The 26,796-nt window shown below is 56.1% G+C and overlaps 2 protein-coding genes across 12 annotated transcripts; one reads left to right on the forward strand and one right to left on the reverse strand.

The window, feature by feature from the left end:
* The first annotated feature begins 355 nt into the window (after positions 1-355).
* LOC122421388 (inactive serine/threonine-protein kinase TEX14-like) lies at positions 356-8,271 on the forward strand. 8 transcript variants are annotated; one of them, XM_043437281.1, is made up of 18 exons: positions 356-365; positions 1,317-1,380; positions 2,090-2,300; positions 4,166-4,280; positions 4,448-4,525; positions 4,661-4,826; positions 4,911-5,056; positions 5,138-5,198; positions 5,279-5,403; positions 5,530-5,622; positions 5,997-6,335; positions 6,415-6,572; positions 6,650-6,843; positions 6,928-6,942; positions 7,258-7,413; positions 7,596-7,834; positions 7,939-7,988; positions 8,079-8,217. In XM_043437281.1, the coding sequence occupies exons 3-17, from the start codon at positions 2,168-2,170 to the stop codon at positions 7,955-7,957; spliced, it is 2,037 nt and encodes a 678-aa protein (XP_043293216.1). In that variant the 5' UTR covers positions 356-365; positions 1,317-1,380; positions 2,090-2,167; the 3' UTR covers positions 7,958-7,988; positions 8,079-8,217. The 8 variants fall into 8 exon arrangements, with proteins under 8 accessions (XP_043293216.1, XP_043293217.1, XP_043293218.1 ...); XM_043437282.1 differs by lacking the exon at positions 356-365 and adding an exon at positions 820-856; XM_043437283.1 differs by lacking the exon at positions 356-365 and having other exon boundaries at positions 1,127-1,380.
* Positions 8,272-8,330: 59 nt separating this feature from the next.
* ARHGAP33 (Rho GTPase activating protein 33) lies at positions 8,331-21,593 on the reverse strand. 4 transcript variants are annotated; one of them, XM_043437256.1, is made up of 22 exons: positions 21,431-21,592; positions 19,417-19,514; positions 19,254-19,338; positions 18,828-18,908; positions 18,581-18,718; positions 18,069-18,161; positions 17,380-17,502; positions 17,214-17,291; positions 17,062-17,128; positions 16,920-16,979; positions 16,673-16,825; positions 16,489-16,591; positions 15,203-15,347; positions 15,045-15,127; positions 14,854-14,961; positions 12,947-13,092; positions 12,157-12,310; positions 11,928-12,073; positions 11,774-11,848; positions 10,063-10,737; positions 9,578-9,969; positions 8,331-9,493 (listed from the first exon to the last, which is right to left on the reverse strand). In XM_043437256.1, the coding sequence occupies exons 1-22, from the start codon at positions 21,434-21,436 to the stop codon at positions 8,714-8,716; spliced, it is 3,789 nt and encodes a 1,262-aa protein (XP_043293191.1). In that variant the 5' UTR covers positions 21,437-21,592; the 3' UTR covers positions 8,331-8,713. The 4 variants fall into 4 exon arrangements, with proteins under 4 accessions (XP_043293191.1, XP_043293190.1, XP_043293189.1 ...); XM_043437255.1 differs by having other exon boundaries at positions 8,331-9,496; XM_043437254.1 differs by having other exon boundaries at positions 8,331-9,969; positions 16,673-16,822; positions 21,431-21,593.
* Between the last annotated feature and the right edge of the window lie 5,203 nt (positions 21,594-26,796).

Genomic DNA, 26,796 nt, shown 5'->3' on the forward strand with positions numbered 1-26,796 from the left:
TTACACGACCCTAGAGCACAGCGAGGGCATTGATCAAAGACTAAGGAGGTCCCCCCGCAACTCTGGGGCAGTCTGTCCTGCAAAGGGCCTGGGGTCAGCTCTACTCAACCAGTCAGTGGCTGACATGGGAATTTTCTTCACTCCTGTGGACACCCAGGTAAACACCACAGATGAAAAGCAGACACTGAAAACACTGAAATCTAGAGGCTGGGCTAAGGCCACACATCCAGGGAGGGCAGAGAGAAGAGCAAATCACTGTCTCACTTAATAAACATTTACTGAGGCTCCTTCTGAGCTAGGCTCTGAGGTAAACAATGCTGGGGACAAAACAGAGACCAACACAACCCTAGGCCTGGCCTCACCAGGTTTTTAGTCCAGTAGGGGTAGACAGACCCACCTTCAGACAGTGACAGCCCAGGGTGATCAGGGCTGTGATGGGGGAGCTCGGGGGAGTATCTGGGCAACCTTGCGGAAAGTTCAGAGGCTGAAGGAGGCCAGAAGAGACACCTGGTAATCAAGAGGGCTTCCCAGAGAATTCACAAGTATAACCAAGTAAATATTGAGAAGAGCATTCAAAGACAAGGGCATGTGCACAGACAGACTGGGAAGTGGGAAGACAAGGATGGGGGCGGGGGTAGATGATGCAGTCTTAGATGCCACACTGCAGGGCTTCAACTCTGTCCAAGGCCACTAGGGGGTCAAGAAGGTTTGAAGTAGAGAAGGGGCAGAGTATGTAGGACTTTAGCTAAGAGACACCTGGCTGTCACATGATGGGTGGACTAGAGGAAAGAACCACCAGAAAACTGAGTGGAAGGGCCATGGAGCTAACAGGCTGGATCTGAGGGAGACATTCAGGGTGAGACCCAGGGCTCTGGGTTAGAGGGGACAGTGGGACCAACTCTTAAGATGGGGATCTGGCAGGAAGTGCAGTTTGGAGGAGATACTGAAGCCAGTGTGGGACCAGGTAGGTGTGAAGGTCCCAGGGGATGTCCTGGAAGAGGTGTTCAGCACACTGAGGAGCCCACATGTGGGGCAAAGAAGAGAGACTGGGGCAGAGACGAACAGGAAACTGCCCGTGGGGTTGGGATGAGAAGCATAGGAAGACAGCCAAGGACAGGGATGGTGAAAGGCTGGGCATTCCAAACAGCAAGGCAGTAACATTAGGGAGCAGCCACAGCTCTGGGGTGGACCTTCCAGTCTCTTCTACCGGGTCGCCTCAGGGCCGTAAGAGTAGCTCTCAGGGGCAGGAGGCTACTGCGCAAGCGCAAAGATGGCTGGCGATCACTGATGCGCATGCGCCTGAAATTGCCGCCTAGACCTCCAGAATGTCAGCGTGGGGTCACGTGGCAGTCACGTGGTGATCACTGTCCGAGCCCAACGGTAGGTGCAAAGCTGCGGGGACTGGGTCCCCAGCCGGCCACCAGGCCACTCCCCCAGCCCACAGAGCCCCGCCCCCATTCTCCCTTCCCACCCTTCCTGTGCCCGCACACCCCACCCCTTTCTCAGCCTCTGTCTCAGTTCTGCACACCTTTCTCCCAGCCCACAGATACAGTCTTCAGACTCCTTTCTTCTGTCCTTTCTAATCCATAGACCCCATCCAAGTACACAAACACTTCCTTTAAGCTCAGTCCATGCCCCCAGCCCTCAGACCCTTTCCCAGCCCACAGACCCCAGCCACCGCCCCCTACCCCTCCTCAAGGCCCTTTCCCAGACTGCAGACCCTGCCCTCAGGCTGTCCTTTCTTGGACACTCCTGTCTCACAGCCTGTAGACTGCACCTCCCTCTCAGGTCCTAACCCTCAGAGCCCTCTTCCTCCCGCCCCTGTGTAGTTTTCAGACTCTCTTCCCAAGCCCCTGACTCCTATCCTCATAGTCCTTACTACCCCTCTGCCACAGAGAGCAGATTTCCTTAGCTTCTTTTCACTCCCAGACTCCCTTGGACCCCTGACCTTCTGGTCTGAAGCTCTCCCAGGTCCCACCCTACTTCTCATTCAGATGCCTCTCTCCAAATCACACCCCTCCCAAATCGCCTTTCTTTCTCAGACTGCCCCCCCAAGACTCACAGCCAGCTCTGTCTTTATTGCCCCCAGAGATCTAGTCCTCCATGTCCTCCTGCCCTCATGAGACCTGCTCACTGATCCCTGGCCAGGAGCTGACGGAGTCCACAGATGCCCTCACTGCGTTCTCGATTCCCTGTGGAGCTGGGCTGTGTTCCGGATCCAGAAAGCCAGGTGGGCCGTCTGCATCGCCTGGCTGTGGCTGGGGGCCCAACCTGGGGCCTCACCCGACTCCTGCGGAGAGGTGAGTTTGACTTTTGAAACTGCCTGGGGGAACGAGATCAAGGAGCAGAAAGGAGGACGCAACTTCAGTTGACCAGTTAACAGTTGTGTATCAGGCACCTGTCATGTGCCAAGGTGCTGTTGTCTGTGATGGAGACTTAGGGGTGAAAATGACCCTCCAGATCATTGTGAATTAAATCTATAATGAGGATTTAAGAGAGTGATGAGAATGAGGGAGACACGCTGGAAGGATGGGCTTTCAAATGGGTTGATACTTGTGTCCCACAGCCTAAGAGCCAGTCATGGAAACAGCTGGGGAAAAAGCACTTCAGAGGGAATAGCCAGTGCAAAGGCCCTAAAATCAAAACAAAATGGGTACACGGTATTGTAAAGCAATTATTCTCCAATTAAAAATAAATTTTAAAAGCAAAAAAACCCCCACAAACCCAAAAACTGGGGATGTGTAAGCAAGGAGCAAAAGGACTCAAGGAGGCAGCAACTACAGACAGGAACAGGCCTTAAGAGTAGTGTGAATTTTGTTGGATTTTTTTGTGTAATTGGAAACCCCTGGAGTTGTAGGCAGGAAATTAACACGATCAAACTTACAGTTTCTGTTGTTTACTGATTTTTGTAAGTTGATTGTGTATCCAGCCATGTTCTGAACTTGCTTAATAGTTTTGTGTGTTGATTCTTTTACTTCATTGTTATCTGCAGACAGTGACAGTTTGGTCTCAGCTCTTCAGTCTTTAAACCACAATCTCTCTTTTTCTGTCATAAGGTGTTGGCCAGAACTCCTAAACCTTGTTATCAATGGGCATCTCTTTTATTCTTGACATTAAAAGAAGAGTCGTATGTTTCTGCATTAGGTACTTTGCTTGCTCTTGGGTTTTGGTTTGTAATTTTTATCAAGTAAGAAACTTTCCATCTATTCTTAGTTTTCTGAGGTAGAGATTTTTTCCCTAATCATAAGTAGGCATTGAATTTTTTTTTGTTTTTTGGTATTGAATTTTACTAAGTGCTTTTTCTGCATCTACTGATACAGTTAAATGTGATTTTTATTTTTTAATTTGTGAATGTGTTTTTTTACATTGATAGATATTTTGTTGATTCATCCTTGCTTTCTGGGAATAAATTGATTGGGTTTCCCCTTTTACTTTATTTACGGGCTTTGCACATATGATCATAATTTGAATTGATGTATGACTTCATTTCTGGTTCTGGAAACTCTCATCTGGTTTTGGAGTTAAGGTCATATTTTGCCTCATAAAAATGAGCCTTACCCTCTTGCCCTGGGTACCTTTGTGTGATTTTAAAAATTTATTTATTTGTGGCTGCGCTGGGTCTTCACTGATGTGCAGGCTTTTTCTCTAGTTGTGTTCCATGGGCTTCTCATTGTGGTGGCTTCTCTTATTGTGGAGCACGGACTCTAGGCCGTGGGGCTCAGTAGTTGAGGCTCCCAGGTTCTAGAGCACAGGGTCAGTAGTTGTGGTGCATGGGCTTAGTTGCTCCACGGCCTGTGGGATCTTCCCAGACCAGGGATTGAACCTGTGTCTCCTGCACTGGCAGGTGGATTCTCTACTGAGCCACCAGGGAAATCCCTTTTGTGTGGTTTTTGACACCTCTGGGATGGGGGCGTGGATGTTGGCAGGGCAGGTAGATGTCACCTTGTTCCAGTTCTGTTGACTTACTGGCGAGGAGTGTGTTGAGATGGACTCTGAGGCAGAGTCCCCAGCGGCTGGAAGGTGGCGGTTCCAGGGCATAGAGATGGAATCAAGGGTCACCCAGTCAGGGAGGGATTATGGGGGCTGGGAATTGGGAAAGGTGTTGCCAGGCCGTCTGCCCCTGGAGTAAGGGGCGGGAATAGTCCTAAGCCTCGCTCCCCCTCAGTTGTCCAGGTAGACAGTGAGAACTCGGCCGGACAGACGGCGCTCTTCCTCTCGGCGCTGCTGGGCCACAGCTCGGCCGTGCAGCTCCTGCTAGCCTCTGGTGCCAACCCCAACCAGTAAGTGGACACGTGGTGATGCCCCCAAACTCCCAGCGCCCTGAGTCTGAGCCCCAGAGAGCCTGAGAGCCAGGGCTATCTTTCCCAGAGACCCGACCTCTCTCAGACCCCCTCCCATCCCCAGTGACCCATCTTGTTCGCTCAGTTTACCTCTTCTTGTCCTCCAGAAACTATTCCCATCTTCCCGGTGCCTCCATGCTCACCGCCATCCTCTCACCCTCTCAAGGACTCCACTGTGTCCCCAAGTGAGCCCCCCATCCTGATGTCCTCCTCCCTCGAGCATAGTGGCCCCCGTATCCCTCCATGCTCCCCTCCTGCCACCTCCTGTCCCTGTTCCGTCCATTTCCTAACCCATTCCTGTCCTTCCTGTTCCGCTGCAGCCGCTGCCTGGACGGCAGCACGCCCATGCACGCGGGCGCCTTCTCGGGCCGTAGCCTGGTGCTCCTACACCTGCTGCAGGCGGGCGGTGACCTGCGTCTGCATGACCGGCAGGGGCGCAGCCCTCGGGACTGGGCAGAACAGGGTGGTGCCAAGCAGAGCTGGGAGGTGAGCTGTGGCCAGGGTGGGCTGAGGGCCTCAGGGCCAGGCCCCCCACCCTGCCTCACCCCACATGCTCCCCGCCCCGTCCAGATGCTGGAACTGTTACAGCTGTGCCGGGCCCACATGTCAGCCCTGGTGCACAGCAGTGAGTTGGCGCCCGCTGCCTCCCTGGGCCAGTGGCAGGCCAGCTCTGGACACAGCCTGTGTGGTGGTCTGCGGCTGGTGCAGGCGGACAGGTAACGGTGCACATCCTGAGGCCTGCCCACCCACCACGCCTGGCTACTCTGGACTTACTCTCAGATGGCCCTTTACCTCAGGGCATGGAGACCTGAGCGGACCAGGAGACCCTCCCATGTCCCTGCCTTAGGGTTCGGCCAGGTAAGCGGGAGATGTGGGAGGGAGTGGTGACCACGGCGTCCGTCCTCTTCCTGCTTCACAGTCCCGCTCCCCACCCCCAGCTGAGCAGCCTGTGGCCACTGGGGCTGGTAACAGGCGTACCCCTCGCGGACCCCAAGGAGCTGCTACCAGCGCAGGGCGAGCCCGACCGCACCTACAGGAGCAGCTCCCACACCCTCATGGCCAAGTGAGAGAGCCCCTCCCACACCCTGCCTGGTGTCCAGCAGAGCTGGGGAGAGTCCGGCCCTCCTGCCCCCTCACCGGGAAACCCCTTGTCTCAGACCCGCGCCCTCTCCCCTCCGCCTTTCTCCAGCCTCCTGTGGAGGGGCCACCCCGTGACCGTGCGGCAGCTGAAGGTGCCAGGAGCCCAGGCTGATGTGCTGTTGGCTGACCTTCAACACTGCAGGTGGGTCCCTCCAGTCGGCCCCCCAGGCCCGCCGTCTTCTGCCCGCCCTGCCCCACTTGAGTGGAAATAGATGACCAGGGAGTGTGGTGGTGGCCACGGTTACAGCCTTCACCCCTGGGCCAGCACTTGGCACGGAGCCCTCCTACTGGAGTGACCCACCTCACCACGGGAAAGTGGGCACCCAGTTTCTGTAGGCCTCGGAGAGGAGTGGGTGGTGGGAGGGTACCATGGACAGTGGTGCTGGCCCCACCACTGCCAGGCTTTGTGACCCGGGGTCACCGTTTCTCCTCTGTCCGGTGGCTGAGGCAGATGGTCAGCTCCTGGCCGGGCGGGCTGGGGCCTCCTCACGAGCGGCCTGCTCTCCTCCTGCCCAGCGCCCTGCACCACCCCAGCCTGCTGCTGCTGATGGCACTGTGCCCCTCGGAGGACCTGTCGGGGCTGTGCCTTCTCTTCGAACCCGTGTGTCTGGGCTCCCTGCATGTGGTGCTGCACCCCCGGGGCCCACAAGAAGGGGGACCCCCCCACCTCGTGCCAGGCCTGCTGCCCGGCCACCTGCTGCTGCAGGTGCTGGAGGCCCTGCTGTTCCTGCAGGCCCGCTGGCGTGCTCACGGCGGCCTCAGCTCCCATGCAGTGCAGCTGGTGCGGCCAGGCCTGGCCAAGGTGGGCGGCCTGGAGCATGGGCGCCCGCTGCACCAACGCTGGCTGCAGCCCAGGTGAGTGCCTGCCTCCCTGCCCTGCCCCCGTGGCCCCGTCCGGCAGCCGCTGACTCACCGGGTCCCTTGGCCTTCACAGGCCGCGGCAGGGCTACCCCTGGGGAGGCCCAGGCCGAGGGCTGCCCCCGCCTCCTGAACTGTACCCGTGGCTGCCGCTGGAGCTCATCCACGGTGACACGCCTGCGGCCACCTCAGACCTCTACAGCTTCTGCATCCTGGCCCAGGAGGTCTTCACGGGTCAGTGAGTAACCCTGCTCCCAGCCCCACTGAGGCCTCCCACCTCGGTTGGGTCCCCCAGTCATGCTTCCTCACAGGAGAGCTGCCCTGGGCTGGAAGGAAAGGGCCTGAGGTGAAGGCTAAACTGGAGGCAGGTGAGAGCCCAGCCCTGGACCCCCTGGTGCCAGCCCCCTACCAGGCCCTGGTTCGGGCTGGGCTGGGCCTAGGGCCTGCTGACCGCCGTGGCAGCCTGCAGAGTACACGATACCTGCTGCGGGAGGCCATGGCCCAGGTACAGGACAGGCGGGCCGGGGAGGGTGGTCGCCATGGAACCTCAGGCAGGGCCTGTGTCCCACACCCAGCCTCCTCTCCACAGGACTCCACCTCTGAGGTGAGCCCCCCAAGGGACTGGACCACACAGTGCCCTCCACCCCAGGGTTCTCTACCAGGTCAGAGGGCACAGGGGATGGGAGCAGGTGCTGAGCAAAGCTCAGCTGTGCCCCCGCCCCGTTTCCAACTAGCTGGTCTACAAGCCCAGAGACACTGTACGTGAGGTGGCTCCTGGAGCCAAGACCGCTCCCGCGCCTGTGCCCCGCTGTGATGTTCCCAGGCCCCTCCCCTCCTAGGCAGGAGCCAGGACAGGCACGTGGAGGACCGAGGGAGCTGTGGGCCAGCCACGCCAGCTCTCTGCCATCACTCTCTGCAGGTCATGGGCCACAGCAGAGTCCAGAAGGGTGCCACCTGGGACTCGGGCAGCAGCTTGACTCTAGGCAGCAGCCCAAGTCCCTGCCCTGGCCTCTGCCCAGGGCACAGCCCCACAGCCAGGGTCAGCCTGGACCGCAGCCTGGAGCCCAGATCAACAGTATGGATACCCCAAGTCCTGCGCCATTGTCCATTTGCTCACCCGTGACCCTTCCCCCCAGTTGTCACCAGCCCCAATTTCCCTGGCTGCCTCTCCTCTGACCAGGGACCCCCCTTGGGACCCCCACTGTTCCCTTCGCTGACCAGTGACCCACCTCCCCCAACCAACCCTGCTTCCCCCAGGGCCCTGCCCTGCACGCCAGCCTTCAGGACTCAGCCTCCCTGCTGGGGACTCAGAGCTCTGAGGAGCGGTTTGAGAGGAAGTTCTCAGCCAAGATCCAAGCCCTGCGGGGGCTGCGGCAGCACACACACAGGGCTGCCCTGCTGGACCCCCAGCCCCGTGAGCCCAGCCCCTGCCTGCTGACCCACAGGGAGGCTTCCCACGCCCTGGAGGCTGCTGGCAGGGAAGGCCACGAGGGCAGGTGAAGCAGAGGGCCCTGAGCCCAGGCCCTGGCCCAGCCCGCCCTCCCAGGGCCCTCCTGAGCTCCGCGGCCACTGGTGGCAGCTCTAGTCTTTACTCCTGCAGGTACCCAGCCCTGAGCTGATCAGAGGAAGTCGCTTCTCCAGCCTGCAGAAGTGAGAAGTGGGGTGCTGGTGGGAAGGCCCCGGGCCCCTTCCTCCTCCCCAAGGTCAACCTCAGCCCACCCCTACCCCACCCTCTCCCAGGATGGATCTGCTGGAGGAGATCATAGCAGAGCTGCAAGGTGGATGCCAACTTGAAGACGGGCCCAGGCTCAATCCCACTCCTGACACACATTGTTAGGGCACCCAAGGCCCCTTCTCTGCAGATGTCGCCCCTGGGAACCTCCCAGGAGTGACTCCCCACTTAGCCCCTGCTGAAATGATAAAATGAGAAAGCAACCCACCTGTCACTGCCTCTCTATTCATTGAGCCTGGCCCCAGCATGACACCAGCAGCCACATTTTCACCATTTTTATTCATTAACTTTGTCCGATGGTTTTAGTAGGGAGTGTGTGGGGAGATCGCAGGAGCAGTCCCCCACCCCCTGCGCACAGGACGGGACATGCTGAGGAGCCCTGGAGGGAAAGGGAGGCTAAGGAGTCAGCCTAACCCTCTCAGATTTGTGCGAGAGGCCCCCCAGGATGGGGGCACGGGTATGCCCGTCAGCCCAGGGTAGGTAGGCTATGATAACGGGTTAGGGACCCACATCAAAGGCAAGTTACAAAGTTAGAAACCTGGGGCAGGGGTCAGAAGCTCAGGAAAATACAAAACAAGGGATTAGGTTGGACCAAGATCAGTGAGGGGAAGAGAAAGAAGGAAGGTCCCCCCCCAGCTCTGGCTCAGCAGTAGCTTCGGGTCTGGCTCTCAGGGTGAAAGGACCAGCTGGGAGTAGGGTAGGGGGGTGGGGGACCAGCCCCCTCCCTCCCTTGCCCCCCACTTCTGTACAGGGACCCTCGGTGGTGCTCGCCCCCCCTCCCATAGGCTGGTGGGGCTGCCCTGTAGGGGAGAGGGTCTGGAGGGCCCCAGGGCCCAGGCACCCTGTGAGGGGTGTGGTGGCCCCAGCGGGCCCGCTGCTTTTGGGGGAGGCGGGGGACTGGGGGGCCAGGATCAGAGCGACTGCGGGGGTGAGCAGGAGGGGAGGAGGAGCTGGAAGAAGCGGGTGAGGGGCCCCTGGGCCCGAGGGCTAGGTTGACATAGAGGGGTTCAGGTCGGGTGGGGCGCCGGGCCGAGTGCTGGGGGGCTGAGTAGCCAAGGTGGTCGTGGGGAAAACAGGACGAGGGTGGTGGGTAACTGAGCAGGAAGTCGGGGGACCTGTGGAGTGGTGGGGATTGGCCAAGCATGCCGTAGGAGGCATTGAGCCTGTCTGGGGGCATGGAGCGCAAGGGACTCCAGGACTGAGTGGGGCCAGAGTAGGGGGACCCCTCACCCGCCTCGATCTCATAGTACAGGTTCTCTCCTCTGTCCAGTGGTCCAGGGGGAACCAGGGGGCTCCTCCAGACTGGGGCCGGGGAGCTGGGCTGGAAGGATGGGGAGCTGAGGGGGTACAAGCCTGGTTTGGGGACCCCGAGGAAGGGTGGCAGGCACTCCCGGGGGGCTGAGAAGAAGCCAGGGGTGGGAACCTGCTGGGGGAGAGAACACAGGAGCTGGGCTGCCATCTCTGGCACAGCCCTGCGCCCCCCACCCATCCTGAGCTGGGCACTGACCTGGGCAGGGCCTCGGGGTGCCCTCCTGGAGGTCCCTGCGGGCCGCTGGCTCCTCACCAGGCTCCCATCACTTTGTTGCCTTGGTAAGGAGGGTTGGGGTCCCGGAACCCAGCCACCTGGGTGGGCTAGGGGGTGGGGGGGTGGCCCACTCCCTGAGGTCCCTGGGGGCTCACCGCCCACCTCCAGGGACAGTGAACGGTGGAAAGGGGACTGAGGAGCAGAAGGGGTGCTCCCCTGCTCCTGCTGGCTCTGTCTCTGGGCCACCTGCTGAGCCCGCTCAGCCAGGGCCAGGGCCATGAGACGTGCTGGATTTTTGGGAGGCGGGGGTGGGGCCCCCCCCGGGCGCAGGAGGGACAGGGGTGGGGGCAGCAGCGGTGAATCCATACCAGCACCTAGGAGAGGGAAGCGAAGAGGAGTCAGCCAGGTCTTGGGCACAGCCTCGGGGTTGTGAGGGGGTGGGCTGGGCTGGGCTGGACAGGACACACCATGCTGGCCTTGGGCTCCCCGGGGACCAGGCAGTGCCAACTTGCTGCAGATCTCTTGTTGGCAGGTGTCACTCAGCTGGGCCTCAGCTCCACGCAGCAGCAAAGGGATGAGGTGGGGGCGCAGGCCCGGGCTGGAGCTGAGGGCTGGTGTTGGGGTGGACGAGGCAGGTGTTCCTCCAGCCCCCAGCAGCTCCAGGACAGCGGGTGGCACGGACACAGACAGGGGCTCCGAGATGTCCAGGGCAGCGGGTGAGGCAGGGCTGGTGGGGCCTCGGGGCGAGAGGGCCTGGGGGGTCGCCCTGGGTGGAAAGGAAGAGGCAGGGGCTGGGGGGGCCGGGCTGGCGGGAGGTGCCGGGTCCCCGGGGGTGGGGCTGCTGCAGCGAAAGGTAAGGGGATCAAAGTCAAGCCCCCGGAGCCCCTCCAGGCAGCGGGGTGGGCTAAAGTCCAGCTCGTCACCGTCGTCTAGCCAGGCCGAGGTTCGGTGTGAAGGGGAGCCAGAGAGTGCTCCCAGCCCAGCTGCGGAGGACTCAGAGGAAGAGGAGGAGGACGACTCGGAGGAGGACTCGGTGGACTCGGATGACGACAGGCTCTCACAGGAGCCAGCGGGTGCGGGGCCCACAGGGAAGGCATCACTGCTGGAGTGGGGTCGCCGTAGCCTGTGCAGCCGCTGGAGACCTGGAAGGGTGGTGCAGGGGAGGGGGAGTTAGGGGTCAGGGGTCAGAACTACCTACCCACATAACATCAGTGAGAACAGGACACACCCCCCCAAGTAAGTTGGGGAAATAACACACAGAGACACATCCCAGCCTTGGGTCACGATGGCTGGGGATCCAGGGAGAGCTGTGCAGACTCACGGGTGATAGAGGACATCAGTGGCAAGTCCATGAAGAGAATTATATTGTGCCAGCGGCAAGAACAAAGTCTGACAACCCCACTGGCTACAAGCTCGAGACCAATAGGATCTCAAACCCGGTGGCTGGGAGGACAGCCTGGGGAGACCACATCTGGGAACAACTTGGGTCTCGTCTTGTACAGCTGGATGTGGGCGTATTGTACAGTGCGCGCCTCCACTCTTGGGCACGCTTGTCAGAGCCCCCAGATCCATCAGGGGGGCATGGACAAGTACCCCCTCCCCTGAGGGAATACCCACACTCGACAATGGACAATGATGGAGAGGAAGGAACCTGAGCTACACCAGCTGTGCGGACGGCAACCTGTGATGTAGTGATGAGTTAGTACACACACAGCACGATACCCCTTTTTAATGATACTCTTTAATCAAAGTTTCAAAACAACTAGCGGTATGTTGTTGATCCCTACACCTGTACGTGACAAAACTGTAAAAGCAAAGGGATGAAGACTATCAGAGGATGCCTGATGTGGGGAGGCAGCAGGTGGGAGGGGGAGGAGTTCGCAGGTACTGTGGTGGGAGGCCTTTAGTTCTGGCCAGTGGGTTCATGGGTGTTCATGATACTATTTAATTTTTTTCAAAAGGGATGAACAAAAGACTAGAAGGACCCTGCATGGGCCAATGACCACAGTGCATCATGAACCAAGAGTGAAGCTTTATCAAACTTATTGTACATAAGGTCCAGATTATAACAAAAAACCCCAAGACCCCCAAATCTAAGAACACCACGTGGAGGCCAGCTCAGAGCCCCAGTCCCTCCCAGATCCACCTGGGCACAGGCAGGGGTCACCCTGTGCTCACCAGCCCCACTGGCCTGCGATGACAGAGACTCCTCACTCTTGGCAGACCGCAGTGTGACAGTGTCAGGTCGGCAGCCTGCAAGGAGAGGATGAAGGGTCATGGGTGCACTCCAGGGTGCCTCTCCAGCCACCACGCCCACTGCCCGGCTTCTGACCTGAAGGCTGCTGTCGGGCCCGGGTGCCCCCTAGCCAGGGCAGAGGCTTCTTTCGGGGGATGCTGGGGCCCCGACCCAGTGCAAAGAAGGTCTTCCAGCTGCTACCCCCAGGTTTCCGCTGTTTCTCGCCTCTCTCCCCTTTCCTCCTGGAGTTTGGGTCAAGACATAGGAGGCCAGCTGAGGAGCTGGGTCCCCCGGCCAGTCCCTCCCTTCTGGGCATCCTACTCACCTTTCCACAGGTGAAGTTGGGGCCTTGGAAGTTGTGGGCTCGGTGGGTATCCCCAGCCGACCCTGGGTCCGAGCCTGGGCTTCCTCTAGTGTTAGCAGGCGAGTGGAGGGGCCGCTGCCCGCAAGGGACTTGGGCCTGGGGAGGAGGCAGCGGCCTGGGGAGTCGGGAGAGGGGGCAGCCATCAGCCCTGGGGCTGCTGAAGGCCACAGGCAAAGCCAAGCTCTACAGCCCAAGCCCCGGCCCCGCAGCGTGCCCACCCGGGCTGGCAAGGCAGGGGGCCAGGACGGATCAGGCGGGAATGGGTGGGCAGCAGGCAGGTGAGGAGGAGGAGTGAGGCAGAAAGAGCTGATGAGGAGGCAGCTCCCAGCAGCCAGCGAAGACAGCGGCTCTGGCTTCAGTTACCTCGGGCCACGGGGCCCTCCGACGTGCTGAGTCCTGACTGGGCTGGGGTCCGGGGCAGGGCAGGGAGTCTGGGTGGGGCCGGGGCAGGGTGAAGTCTGGGGACCTCCCACCTCCTCCCAGGTGGACCCATGGCCCCAAGTGCCCCCAGGAGCTACAAGGGGTGAAGGAAGAACGATGTCCGGGCCAAGAAGTGGGGATCCTGAGCGTAGGAGCTGAAATGAGAAGGCGGGGGGAAGGGGAGGGAGAGGCCGGGGCGGGGTCCTCAAGGAACCAGAAGGGAGGTCCAGCTTCAGTGGGATAGGGATGGGGCTGGGAGCCCACCTGCCCTCCCACTGCAGCCCTGATGATGGGGGGGTGGTAGTCAGTACATGGGATAGGATGGGCATACCTGCAGGGTCGAGGCCAGCAGATGTGAAGGTGTCGCTGAACAGGACATCCACGTGGGTGAGCAGGAATTCCACCACCACCGACTGTACTCGCACCTCCCGGAAGGCTGCTGCCCCCCCCAGCCCTACTGACTCCAGCTCCATGGACCTAGATGGGAGGAGGAGGAGGGTGGCCGGGTGCCTGGAGCCCCAGCTGGTGGGTTCTGGCCAGGGGGGGTTAGGGCACTGTAGAAGCAGTGACTGTCATTCAGTGTCTCTGACCTTATCAAACTGATCACATCTATATCTAGATTCTCAGCCTTTCCCCAGCACCTGCTCCCTCCCTACCTATCCCATCTTAGTCAATACCTTGGTATTGCCCTTGACCCCTCTTTCCCTAACACCCACATCCAATTGCAGGAGACCCTGTGGGCTGCTCCACCCACAAACTCTATGCAGAATCTGAACTCAGCTCCCCATGCCCCTACTCTGGCCCCACCTACATCCTCTCCCTCCTGGACCAACACACAGCCTCCTCCCTGTTCCTGCTCCCCCTCAAACCCCTACAGTCTGCTCCCCACACTCAGCCAGAGGGAGCCTGTGAACCCCTAAGTCACATATCAGGGCCCTCCCGGCTCACAGCTCTCCTCTGGCTGCATGTCATTCCTGGTAAAAGCCAGATCCTCACCATGACCCACAACTTGTAAGCCGCTCCCCTGTCTGTTCCCTCATCACCTCTCTGACCTTACCATCTCCTCCCCCTCAACCCTGCACTCTCTCACTCAGCTCCAGTGATACTGGCCTCCAAAACCTGACCCAGCCCTAGGACCTTTGCACTTGCTATTCCCTCTGCTTGGTTTGCTCCTTCTCAGCTACACAGGTCCTTCTCTTACCTTCTGCAGCTGTTAATTCAAATGTTGCCTTCTCAACAGAGTCTTCCCCACCTATTTTATTTAAAATTGTAAACTTATATATCCCAGGTCTGTCTATTTTTGCTCATAGTTCTTATACCTACCACGTACTAGCTATTTTATTTATTTATCTGATTCCCAAGAAGAACTGAACTGCTCCAGGACAGAGAACTTGCCTGTCTCGGTCACCATCAAATCCTTTCAGACTTACCCTGCTGCTGGCCAAGGAGGACTTCTTCCTGAAGCCTTTCCTGCCACTCTATCTAAAAATTTCAAGTGCCATGACTGACCACATCTCCCTTCCCTACTTTGTAATCTTTCTCCTCGGCCCTCATCACATCACACAGTGCTCTTTTTTTTTTTTTGGTAATGTCCACTGTCATCTCCCGCATGAGACTGTGAGCTCAAAGCATAGGTTCCTGATCACCACTGTGTCCCCAGTGCTGAGAACAGGGGCTGGCATACAGGCACTCAACACTTAATAAATACGTGTTGAAGGACTTCCCTGATGGTAGTGGATAGGAGTCTGCCTGCCAACGCAGGGGACGTGGGTTCAATCCCTGGTCCGGGAGGACCCCACATGACTTGGGGCAACTAAAGCCCGTGTGCCACAACTACTGAGTCCGTGCGCTCTAGGGCTGGTGAGCCACAGCTCATGAGACCCTGTGCCGTGACTACTGAATCCTGGGTGCCCTGGAGCCTACATGCTGCAACTACTGAAGCCCATGAGCCTAGAGCCTGTGTTCTGCAACAAGAGACACCACCGCGATGAGAAGCCTGTGCATTGCAAGGAGTAGCGCCTGCTCACTGCAACTAGAGAAAACCCCCAACACAGCAACGAAGACCCCCACAACCATAAATAAATTACAAGAAAAGAAATAATGTATTAGGTGAAATGATCAAAAGAGCCAAAGTTGGATGGTTCCTGGGGTGAGGTTGGGGGGGCACGGGGAGACTCCAGGTCCAGCTTGGGGGTTGGTAGGGAGCTGGGGGAGCAGGCTGGTGAGCTGCCAGCTTACCGTAGCAGGTTAGGTGCCCAAACAATGGCCAGGTTGCGGGCGTGCATGCTGGTGTTGGCACTGTGTCTCGCCATGCGGGCCAAGTGCCTCAGCAGGTACTCCAGGGTCCTGGGGGTGGAGTGGAGAGGGACGCCTGAGCCTCACCTCCCTTGCGAGTCCACCACCACCCTTCCCTGCCCCTCCTGGTTTACCGGTAGTGCGGTGGGGGCAACTGCTGGATGACATCGTGAACCCTCACCAGGCGTTCCTCCTCCCCTGGCACCGACATGGCCTCCTGAGACAGAGCGCAGTGTGAGGGGGCTGGGCTGCCGCCTCCCGGCCCTCCTACCTCGCGGTCACCCTCACTCACACTGAACTTCCCGTAGAGCTGGTAAGTGAGCAAGGGGTTGGGCAGCTCTCGGAAGTAGAGCTTGCAGAGGGAGGACACGCTGTGGATGTCCTGTAGGAAGGCGGGGCCAGACAGTTCAGGGATCCTCTCACTGTCGAACTCATGCCTGAGGCCACCACGTCGAGAAGAAGATGCAGGTCAGAGCTGGCCCACCGGGCCGGGTCCTGTCCCCACACCCAAAGTGTCCACAGGTAGATGCCACCCTCTTCCTGTGCTGGGTCTTCAGAGGCAGTACCTTACTGAGCCCCCTTCCCCCCAACAACCCTGCATGCCAAAGACAAGGGTGCCCCATTTACACAGGAGGGACACTGAGGCTCTGGTGGGAGACACCCTGCTTGTAGCTACCCAAGTCTATCTGCCTCCAGAGTGTGACTGGGCTCCATCCACAAAGTTGTGCCATTTTCCTGGTTCCAAGAGGCACTGGAAATGCAGCTGAAATCCCAGTGGCCTCTGCTCACCACCTGGCGGTGTCTCACCCTCTCAGGTGAAAAAGCTCTATACATGGGACCTCAGCCTCAGGTTCTATGCTCTCGCCTGGAAGCCCGGGCCTCAGTGCTTCCCACTTCGTAGCCTGTTCCGCCTGCTGCCCTCTTCGGCCCACAATCCTTCCTGTGGTTCCTGCTTTACTCCCACTAAAAGCCAAGAGCCTAACAGCCATCCAAAAGGCCCCATGAGCCTACTCGCCCCTAATCACTTCTCAGACATCATCTCCTGCCACTTTCCCCTCTCGCTGGCTGTTCCCTTCACAGTGGACAACCACAATGCCCGCTCCCCCACCTCCTCCACGGCGAGCTCTCTCCCAGGAGGCCTTCTCCACCCGCCTTGATTTCTTATTATGATCTCCCTTACCTCCTCTTCTTTCTCTCCAGGCTACCTGTCACCTATTGTCAACTCTCTCCTTTCCTGTCTGCCTCTCCCTCCAGCACATGGACCCCATGAGGGCAGCAGTCTCCGGCTGTCTCATTCACCATGGTGTCCCTAGAGCTTAACGCTTGGCATGTGGGAGGTGCTCATGAAGGTTGACCCCTCCACTTTGAATGCTTGTCCTACTCTCACCTTTCAGACCCCAGCTGAGGTGTCACCTCCTCAAGGAAGCCCTCCCTGTGCCCCCCACCCTTGATCCAACCCTGCCTTTGTCCTCCTAACTCCCATTAACCCTGTGTCCCCAACACACAGCATGGGGACTGGACTAGAGATGACTCTAAAGAAATGTGTGTGGAGGGAAGGGTTTGGTGGAGGGTCCTCACCGTAGCCTCTGGATGTTGGATGACACACCCGAGAGCCGATAGATTCCATCCACCACCCCGTGGGCCTCAATAAACTCAGAGCAGCAGCGCAGCACCTGGGGCACTGGGAGAAAGCGGGGGTTCGGGGCTGGATGGGTCACAGCCTGGTGGGGAGGAAGGGCAGGGGAGGCGGACCGGGCCTCACCGTCCTGGCCTGAGTTGCTGAGGTGTTCTCCCAGGTCACAGCCAAACACCCTCTGCCGCAGAATGCCCCGCTGCCGCAGACGCTGCCGGGAAGGGCGGGAGCGCATGAAGGTGCGGAGGAGGCCAGCCAGCTTCCCCCGTGGCCGGGGCACTGCTGTGGAGATAAAAGGCAGGTCACACAGGGTCGCATGGGGAGATGGGGCAGGGTCTGGCCCCCAGTAATTACAAACGGGTAATGTTCGCATTACCTGAGGTCAGAGAGGAGACACCCTGGGGAGCCAGGACACCACATGAGGGACCATCGGCATCTGCAGGGTGAACAGTGGTGGAAAGGATGGAGGGCAGGGAAAAGATGCAGGAGGGCCTGCCCACTCTGCCCAGGACACTCACCCCCCTTTAGTCCTGGACCCGGCCGCTCCGTGAATAGTTCCACACACTCGCTGGGGAAGAAACCGACCTGAGGAGGGTTTGGGGTCAGTGATGGGGCCACCTGAGCTGGTGCAGTGCCCCAGCCCCACCTGTCCAGCTCGAGCCAGGCTCACCTGGAAGCCCCGCTTGCCCCGCCACCAGCTCCGATCCTCCGTGGGTGGCATGTCAATCACGGAAACAATGTCTCCTACCTGGGAGTGGGTGGGCATGAGGAGGCAGGGTCAGAAGGTACAGATAAAGTGGGGAGCCCAGCTAGAATCTGCTCCCCCACAGCCTTACCTCGAAGGACAGCTCATCAGGTGCCTGGGCCGTGTACCGCTTTACCACATGGGCAGCGGCCACTGCGGGGATATTGAGTGAGGCCTCCTCACTGAGGAGCAGTCGCCGGCCGTGGTTGTCCAGCTGAGATGGAGGGGGATGTGGCAGGGAGAGGCCAGAAGAAGGCAATAGTAAAGACCGAGAAGGTTCCGCCACTGGAGGCCACCCCCTGTCCCCTACCTGGGTGCCCCTGTCACTCAGAGCTATTGGTAAAACACCTACACTCTTGCCCCTTCCAAAGCAAATTCCCTTCCGTGTCCCAGGATGCCCCTGCCTGAAACCATCCTGATTCACTCCTGCACCCACATCCTCCACAGCAAACATTGCATACCTGCTATCCGAAAACCTGCACTCTTAGCCTGGAGTTCTGCGAGCTACAGCCAAACCTATTGCTAGCTAGTATACCAATATACCTTGAAATTCTCACATTACCACAGCCCAACACCTGCACACACACACATACACACACACATGCACGCACCCACTTGCATTCTCTCTCACAGGCAAGCGCCCACACAGATACTGAAATACCAGTGCCTCCTCCACTCCGGTTCTTTTCTTTCCTGTGCCCACACACCCTCCCAGGCTACTTCTTGTTCCTCAGACATCCCTCCCTCACTCCCAACTCCAAGCCCCCTGCCCGGGCCCACCTCCATCCAGGTAAGCACCGGCCCACAGTTGAGGTTACTGTCCACCAGCCCTGACAGGGTTTCCAGGTACTGCAGCAGTAGCGGCACCAGCATCTGGGGCAGGTGTCAGAGTGGGGTTTGTGAGAAGACCCCACCCAAGAGAGCCCACCGCCCTCCTGTACTGCCCTGGCTCGCCTCTGGCAGGGCTGAAATTCAACATGAACACATGGGTGCTGCTCCGCTGTGAAGTACTGAAATACTGTCGTATCAGTTGATAAATAGGCTGGGTCAATGCCCTGTGTGTGCCTAGCGGTCTGGCCATTCTGACTCTCCTCCCCTGGAGCCCCTTGAAACTCCCCATGATCCTAAAAACTAAAGGGAGTCACCCTGCTGCAGTTCTGAGGCCCCCAACTGGTTGGAACTCAGAACATAACAGTGTTTAATATTTATCTATCTCTCCTGCCTTGATGGTTTCACCCATCACTGGTGAGGACACACCTTGGCTGAAGCAGGGGCTGGGACAAGTAGTTTACCTGGGCAGCCCTGGCGCCCTCTGGGGGTGGAGGAAGCTCTGGGAGGCAGGAAAACCTCCGGTCAAATATGCATCGGTGGAGGTGGGCATCCAAGGAACGGAAGTCGTCATAACTGCGGAGAACTGGCCAGGAACGGCCCTGCGGGAGTGGGAAGGACAGGGGGATACAGTGGCTTCATTATACTGAGCTGAGGACCATGGCAGTCAGTTCACCGGGCCAGAGGAGAGGCAGTGGGGGCTGGCCACACCTGACAGGTCACCTGCACCCCGAACACCAGTTCATTCTCTCCAGAGACGTTCGGACCTTCACGCTCTGGAGACAGCAGGAGCTGCAGAGGGAAACAAAAGGCCCAGGTGAGGGTCTCACTTTTGTTCCTGTCCTGACCTCTCCAGATCAGCACGATCAAGGGGTGGGTCTCCTGGGTCTCCCCACAGTCAAGGCCTGGTGATGGCTCAGTCAGAGTCCAAGGTCCTGGCACAAAGTTCACATCTAACAAAAAGTCATTGCTGAATGAATGAAGGAACAAATGAATGAAGGAACAAGTCTCCCCTCTGCCCTGCAGCTCCTGCCACCGAGTAGTCACTCCCCGGGGGAGGTTTCAGGGGTAAAGTGGCTTATGCTGCTTCAGGGTTGGGTGGGATCCCGCCTACCCACCTGGGTGCAACCCCCATACCTGAATGTGGCCGAAGTCAACGTTCTCGTAGTGGAAATGCGCACAGTCTGCCAGCCGGGGAAAGGGACCTCGAGGAGCCGAGAGCCTGGGGGACAGAGGACAGATCACTAGCAGCCCTATGCTTGGCTCCCCTCCTAGGTTGAGGCTCTCCCTCACCTCTCACCTCTTCCCAGGCTTCCCCTTCACACTGGGTCCCCCAGTGGGCGGCAGGGGCTGCACCGAGCCCTCCCCTGGGCCATCCAGGCTGTCAGTGCTGCGAGCCTGTAGAGCAGAAGGAAGAATCAGAGGCCCCCAGAGATGGGAGCAGAGAGACAACGGGAGCATTGTTATCTGGCAGCCTGGGCCTGCAGGCCCGAATTGCTCCACACACTGTCCTGAGCATGGGGTAGAGGGGTAGGTCAGGGGGAGGTGAAGGCTGGGCTCAGGGTAGGTCTGCTTCTTCATGTGTGGTCTGGACTGGGGGACTGGAAGAGCAGGGGGCCATAGGTGCCTCAGGGCAAGAGCATGCTGGTACTATCTCTCCCTGTTTAAAAGCCTCCTGTAGCCCCAGGAGAGAAGGGGTTGTGCCTTTCCACGCCTTTCATCAACGTCTGGACAATCACAGCTCCCATCTTATCAGTCTCCCTGCTTCCACCTCTCCCTTCCTGCCCGCTTCTTCACAGCAAGAGTCAGTATCACTTTCACAAAACACAAATCTGCCTCTGTCTCTCCCCAGGTCAGGGATCTTCAATGGCTCCCTGTTGCCTTGAAGATGAAGTCTAAATACTCTGGTCTCTGCTTACCTCTCCAGCCTCATTTCTTCCCACTGCCTCTACCTCAGAGCTCTCAGACTTCTAAGAGTCCAACAAAAGAATCATCTTCTCATTGCCTTCTAGGCCTTTGCAAAGGCTGTTGCCGCTGCATGGAACACTCATCCCCATCTTTTCCCCATGCTTTCACTTAGCACTCAGATCTGACTCTCATGGTAGTTTCCCCCATCCCAGGCTTGATGATGTTGCCTTAACATCCCTCATTACAGCCCTGTGCACTCTGAGATGTCCCCATATGGTGACAAGTCCATTTCCCCCACGGGACTGAGGCTCAGTCCCTACTCCCCCAGCATTGCCCTGCACAGAGCTGGGCAGAGAATTGAAGCTCCTCACAAGTAGGGTTGCACCTGATTCCTCTCTGGGTCCCAATGCCCAGTGCCAGCTCAGTCACCCAGCAGGGGCTGGGTAAAATCTGATGAATAAATTAACCATCTGCCAGATGAGGATTTCCCAGAATGGGCCCTAGCCTCTCCCTCCTTCATTCTCCTACAACCCCGACTTCATCCTTTGGGTCTCACCCTTGGATCGGTCCCCCTCCAGCCCATGAAGTTCCCCAAGGCAGGATGGGTTCTGACTTTCTCCGTGCCTGGAGCAAAGGGGCTACACGGAGGTCTCAGTGAACGCTAAGTGAGGGAATGAGGGAATGAATGGATGAATGAGCAGGAGCAGCATGGTGGGAGAGGGAGACGGTGGGGGAGGGCGGATGAGGACACGAAGATGGAGAGGACCCAATGATCACATCGGGGGGTACAATGCACGCTGGGGATTGAGGTGGAGTAAGGAGGAGGGGAGCAGTTGGAGAGGCTGAACTAACGGTTCAAGCTGATGCAGGGAGGGGGTAAGGGAGGGGTGGTTGAGAAGGACTGGGATGGGATGAGAAAGGAGAAGAAAAGGGTCAGGCTGAGGATGGAGCCGGGTGGGGGTGGGGCTCAAGAATGAGAAAGGGGCTGATGGTAGGAGGAGGAGGGGTCTAGGCCAGGGAGAGGAGGAGGATGGAATGACGATGCTGAGGATGGCTGTGGGACAGGGGCTGGTGGAGGACTCGGAGACCCTCAGAAGGCCCCCGCGGGGGCCACTTAGAGGATGCGGGGTCCTTCCCTGGACCAGCCCTTTTTACTCCCAAGACTGGGTCTTCGGCCACTGTCACCCCCCTACAGGGCGTGGAACAGAGATGCGCGCTTAGGGGGCGGGGCCGGGGTAAGGGCTCGAGCCCAAGACCAGGTCGGGGTACGAGAGGGACCGCGATGAGGGGTGAGGGGCGGTGCGGGCCGCGGACTCGGGCGGGGCCAGGGGCGGGGCGCGTGGGGCGTGGCCGCGCGCGGACAGACTGACTTCGCCGCAGGACGGACGGCCGCGTGGGCGCCTCACCACCATAGCCGCGTAGCCTCCTCAGGCGCCAGCCGCGCTGGACCCCTCGCTCGTCGTCCTCGTCGCCGATGCCGCCGCCATGGCGACACAAAGGGGAGGGCGCGAGCCGCGCGCGGGCGGCTGCAGGCCCCGCCTCTAACGGCTGCCCGTGGCTCTGGCGCGCGCGCTCCACGGGGGCGGGGGCAATGAGGGAAGCGGCGCAGATTCTCATTGGCTCCACCCTTGGCCTTAGGACGACGCCCCGCCCACCTGGCGGCTAATCATTGGCTTCAGCTTGGGTCCTCTTTCTGGCTAGATCTCTTCGGTCCCGCCCCGCGAAGTTTGACAGCGCCACGCCCATGCCTGCGTTTCATTGGCCGTCATTCCCCTCCTGAGACACACCCCCGGGTTCTTTATGCTTTGCTTCTAACATTTCTAACACCAAGCAGTGGACTCTTCCCTTAGTCTACTGTCAGTGATGGCTCTTCTGACACTCTTAACTGGCTTCTCTCATGAACGCAAGCTTTTCTCCACTCCCTAAGCAGCTCTTCAAAGTCCCGATCCCCACTTTGTGAGTCCCGACTCAGCCCCTACCCCTGCTCTTGGAATACTAAGAACATTGGCCCATGGATGTTTTTCACTGGCTCAGATGCCTCGCACAAACTCAATTCTGATTGTTCCTGTTGTTGACTGAAGCTCAGAAAACACTCTGTAACAATACCCTTTCCAAGAGAACTTGCCATTGGTCATGCCCTCAACAAGGTACATCCTTGATCCACCCATTCATTCATTCAAAAAACCCTGATCACTTAATTTGTGGATCTATCAGCAACCAAAATGGGGGAAATATACCCTGCCCACATGGAGCTCAAAAGCTAGTGGGAAAAGAGTTTGCAAAATAAATATTTTAAAATATGGATAAAAATTAAGCAGAGATTGGGGAAAGGGAGTGTGAAGGAGAAGTCAATTTACAGTTACTTACTTCAATTTATTGAACTTCTTGAACTCACTTCCACGACAGGGGTTTCCCACATGAAGTACCCTCTGCCTGGAATATTCTTTGTGCCCCCTCCCCCTCACTGAAACACAACTGCAAATTCTTTCACACTCCTCTCCTGAGAAAGTAGAGTCTGCCTTCCCTCCCTCTTGAATCTGGGCAAGACTGTGACAACTTCAACCAACAGAGAATAGGAATGAATAGGAATTGACACTATGTGATTTTCAAGGCTAGGTAGTAAAATGTAATGTTTCCTCTTTGTCTGCTAGAATGGCTAGCTCTGGAGCCTTGATGCACCATGTAGAAGCGCAATTCTGCTAAGACAGTTCATGCTTTGAGGAAGCCTAAGCCACAGACTCTGCAACTGAAGAATCTGCCTGCAATGCAGAATCTGCCACAGGAGACATGGGTTTGATCCCTGAGTTAGGAAGATCCCCTGGAGTAAGAAACAGCAACCCACTCCAATCCTCTTGCCTGGGAAATCTCATGGACAGAGGAGTCTGGCAGGCTACAGTTCATGGGGTCGCAAAGAGTCGGAACAAAACTGAGCACATGAACACAAACGAACCAAAAAAAGCCACATGGAGAGAACTTGTATAGACACTACAGTCTAGCTTGGAGTTGTCTGAGTCCTGATGCTGAACTTAGGAGTGAAGACGCTCCAGAGATTCCATTCCCAGCTGTCAAGCCACCTTTGTCTTCCCAGCTGAACCCCTAGACATCATGGAGCAGAAACGATCTGTCCCCAGCTCTGCCCTGTCCAAATTTTTGACTCATAGAATCTATGAGCATAATAGAATCATTGTTTTGTGCCACTAAGTTTTGGGGGTAGCTTGTAACCTAGAAATAGTCATTAGGATGGCCCTTTGTTAATTATTAATTCCTACATATCTCAACTCCTCAGGAATACTTCTAGGCCCCACTCATCCCACACACACCAACTAAATCAGATTCTGTTGCTATAAACATCTTTTTTTTTCTCCTTATACCTAAAGTAATGCTCAAAATTCTCCAAGCCAGGCTTCAGCAATATGTGAACTTCCAGATGTTCAAGCTGGTTTTAGAAAAGGCAGAGGAAGCAGAGATAAAATTGCCAACATCCCCTGGATCATTGAAAAAGCAAGAGAATTCCAGAAAAACATCTATTTCGGCTTTATTGACTATGCCAAAGCCTTTGACTGTGTGGATCACAATAAACTGGAAAATTCTGAAAGCGATGGGAATACCAGACCACCTGACCTGACTCTTGAGAAACCTGTATACAGATCAGGAAGCAACAGTTAGAACTGGACATGGAACAACAGACTGGTTCCAAATAGGAAAAGGAGTACGTCAAGGCTGCATATTGTCACCCTGCTTATTTAAATTATACGCAGAGTACATCATGAGAAACACTGGGCTGGAGGAAGCAGAAGCTGGAATCAAGATTGCCGGGAGAAATATCAATAACCTCAGATATGCAGATGACACCACCCTTATGGCAGAAAGTGAAGAACTAAAGAGCCTCTTGATGAAAGTGAAAGAGGAGAGTGAAAAAGTTGGCTTAAAGCTCAACATTCAGAAAACTAAGATCATGGCATCTGGTCCTATCACTTCATGGCAAATAGGTGGGGAAACAGTGGAAACAGTGGCTGACTTTATTTTTCTGGGCTCCAAAATCACTGCAGATGGTGATTGTAGCCATGAAATTAAAAGACTCTTGCTCCTTGGAAGGAAAGTTATGACCAACCTAGACAGCATATTAAAAAGCAGAGATATTACTTTGCCAACAAAAGTCCATCTAGTCGAGGCTATGGTTTTTCCAGTAGTCATGTATGGATGTGAGAGTTGGACTATAAAGAAAGCTGAGCGCCGAAGAATTGATACTTTTGAACTGTGGTGTTGAAGAAGACTCTTGAGAGTCCCTTGGACTGCAAGGAGATCCAACCAGTCCATCCTAAAGTCCTGGGTGTTCATTGGAGGACTGATGTTGAAGCTGAAACTCCGATACTTTGGCCACCTGATGTGGAGAGCTGACTCATTTGAAAAGACCCTGATGCTGGGAAAGATTGAGGGCAGGAGGAGAAGGGGACGACAGAGGATGAGATGGTTGGATGGCATCACTGACACAACGGACATGGGTTTGAGTGGACTCCGGGAGTTGGTGATGGACGGGGGGCCTGGTGTGCTGTGGTTCATGGGGTCGCAAAGAGTCGGACACGACTGATCGACTGAACTGAACTAAACTGATACCTAAACAGCTATTTCCTTCTTTTTATTTTATTTAAATGTATGGCTTGTTCATAAAGACTGAAAACAAATATCATGTCTATAACATACAAAAGCTACTTTTTACAGAAATCTATCCTATCCTCTTTCTGGTAAATACAAATATTAACATAATCCTGATTGCATATTTAACACCTTATTATAAAAATTGTCTAACATACAGCAAAGCTGAACAATTTTACACCCATATAACCACCCCAGATCCTACCATTAACATTTTACTATATTTGTTTTATCTCACATCTAACTATTACTCTATTCATCTGTTAATTTAACTTTGGATACATTTCAAAATAAAGACACTGTATACTGTCCCATAAATACTTCGGCATGCATATCTCTCACTAGAGTTCCATATTTATTTTTCTTTTCAGGTAATATATACCCAATGTAATTCACAATTTCACCGAATTTTAACAAGTACATGTGTGCATTTGTGCTAAGTCGCTTCAATCGTGTTCGACTCTTTGCAATCCCATGGACAGTAGCTCGCCAGGCTCCTCTGTCCTTGAGATTCTCCAGGCAAGAATACTGGAGTGTGTTGCCATGCCCTCCTCCAGGGTATCATCCCAACCCAGGGATCGAACTGGCGTTTCTTATGTCTCCTGCATTGGCAAGTGAGTTCTTCATCACTAGCACCACCTGGGAAGCCCCTACGAAGTGCATATACCTTCATAATCCAAATCCTTACCCGGGATGGCAGCTGAACATTTTTATGCAGCATCCCAGGACTCCCAAAGGAGGTAGGGGGAAAGATTAGGAGAAAACAAGGTGGAGGGCTTCCCTGGTGGCTCAGTGGTAAATAATGCACCTGTCAATGCAGGAGACATGGGTTTGATCCCTGGTCCAGGAAGATCCCACATACTGTGCAGTAACTGAACCTGCGTACCAAAACTATTGAGCCTGTGTTCTAGAGCTGGGGAACCACAACTACTGAGCCCTCATGCTGCAACTCCAGAAGCCCCTGTGCGCTAGAGATTGCGCTCAGCAACAAGACAAGCCACCACAACGAGAAGACTGCACACCGCAACTAGAGAGTGACCCCTACTCGACACAAGTAGAGGAATGCCTGCTCAGCAATGAAGACCCAGCACAGCCATAAATAAGTAAATAAATCATCTTTTAATTATTAAAAAAAACAGGTGGAAATTATATCTTTTCTAATCCAATTTAGAAAGTTAAAGTAAAATTGCTTCCTTTGCATTCTCTTTGTGGAGGCAGTCACAAAGTTCTACCCAGTGTCAAGAAGGAACATGGACTCTATTTTTTTTTGATAGGAAATGTGCCAAAGAATTTCCAGACAAAACAATAGGCTTTTCAATAGTCCGGAGAGATGATGATAGTCTAGACTATGGTCAAGGAAGGGGTTAAATTCTGGAGAGACTTTTTTATTTTTTTAGTAAGTGGTGGTGATTCTTATAGTTTCTCATCACAGCTTTTATTTATTTAATTTTTTTGGTTGCGCTGGGTCTACTTTGCTACACGCTGGCTTTCTCTAGTACGTGGGCTTCTTATTGCGGTGACTTCTCTTGTTGCAGAGCATGGGCTCTAAGCGCTCAGGCTGCAGTAGTTGCAGCAGGCAGGCTCAGTAGTTGTGGCTCAAAGGCTTAGTCACTCTGCTGCCTGTGGAATCTTCCCCAACCAGGGATCGAACCCAAGTCCCCTGCATCTACAGGTGGATTCCTATCCACTGTACGACCAGGGAAGTCCCTGGAGAGATTATAAACGTAGAGATGATATGACTTGCTGGTCAACTGATTGTGAGAATCAATGACAGCTGTGAGGCTTCTGACTTGAGCAGGTGGAAGGATGGAGCTGAGAGCCAGGGAGGAGCAGGTTTATGCAAGGATTAAGACTGATGGAGTTTGAGATATTTCTTAGAACTTTTTGTGTGGATGATGAGCAAGTCATGGGATATAGGAACCTAAGGTTCTAGGCTGAAGACAGAAATTGGTTGTAGTACTTGGGTTTCACAATTTGTACGACTTTGTACAGTTCAAAGTCGTCTATCAGAACAGAGATGAGGTTCGGAACCATGAAGCCAGATGAGAGCACCTGGGACTGATTGTAGATAGAAAAGTCAAGGCCTGGGACACCAAAGTGACAGGTGTGAGGCACAATG

The sequence above is a fragment of the Cervus canadensis genome, chromosome 18 (genome assembly GCF_019320065.1).
Source record: "Cervus canadensis isolate Bull #8, Minnesota chromosome 18, ASM1932006v1, whole genome shotgun sequence".
Classification (NCBI taxonomy): domain Eukaryota; kingdom Metazoa; phylum Chordata; class Mammalia; order Artiodactyla; family Cervidae; genus Cervus; species Cervus canadensis.

Excerpts from the sequence above, each read along its gene's own strand:
- LOC122421388 (XM_043437281.1), top strand. The coding sequence starts at position 2,168 with ATGCCCTCACTGCGTTCTCGATTCCCTGTGGAGCTGGGCTGTGTTCCG. Across the intron at positions 5,199-5,278 it reads CTGCCTTAGGGTTCGGCCAG|CTGAGCAGCCTGTGGCCACT; the intron begins GTAAGCGGGAGA and ends CCCCACCCCCAG. Across the intron at positions 6,573-6,649 it reads GGCCCAGGAGGTCTTCACGG|GAGAGCTGCCCTGGGCTGGA; the intron begins GTCAGTGAGTAA and ends GCTTCCTCACAG.
- ARHGAP33 (XM_043437253.1), bottom strand. Across the intron at positions 18,909-19,253 it reads TTGACTTCGGCCACATTCAG|CTCCTGCTGTCTCCAGAGCG; the intron begins GTATGGGGGTTG and ends TTCCCTCTGCAG. Across the intron at positions 16,826-16,919 it reads TGTCTCCTCTCTGACCTCAG|CAGTGCCCCGGCCACGGGGG; the intron begins GTAATGCGAACA and ends TTATCTCCACAG.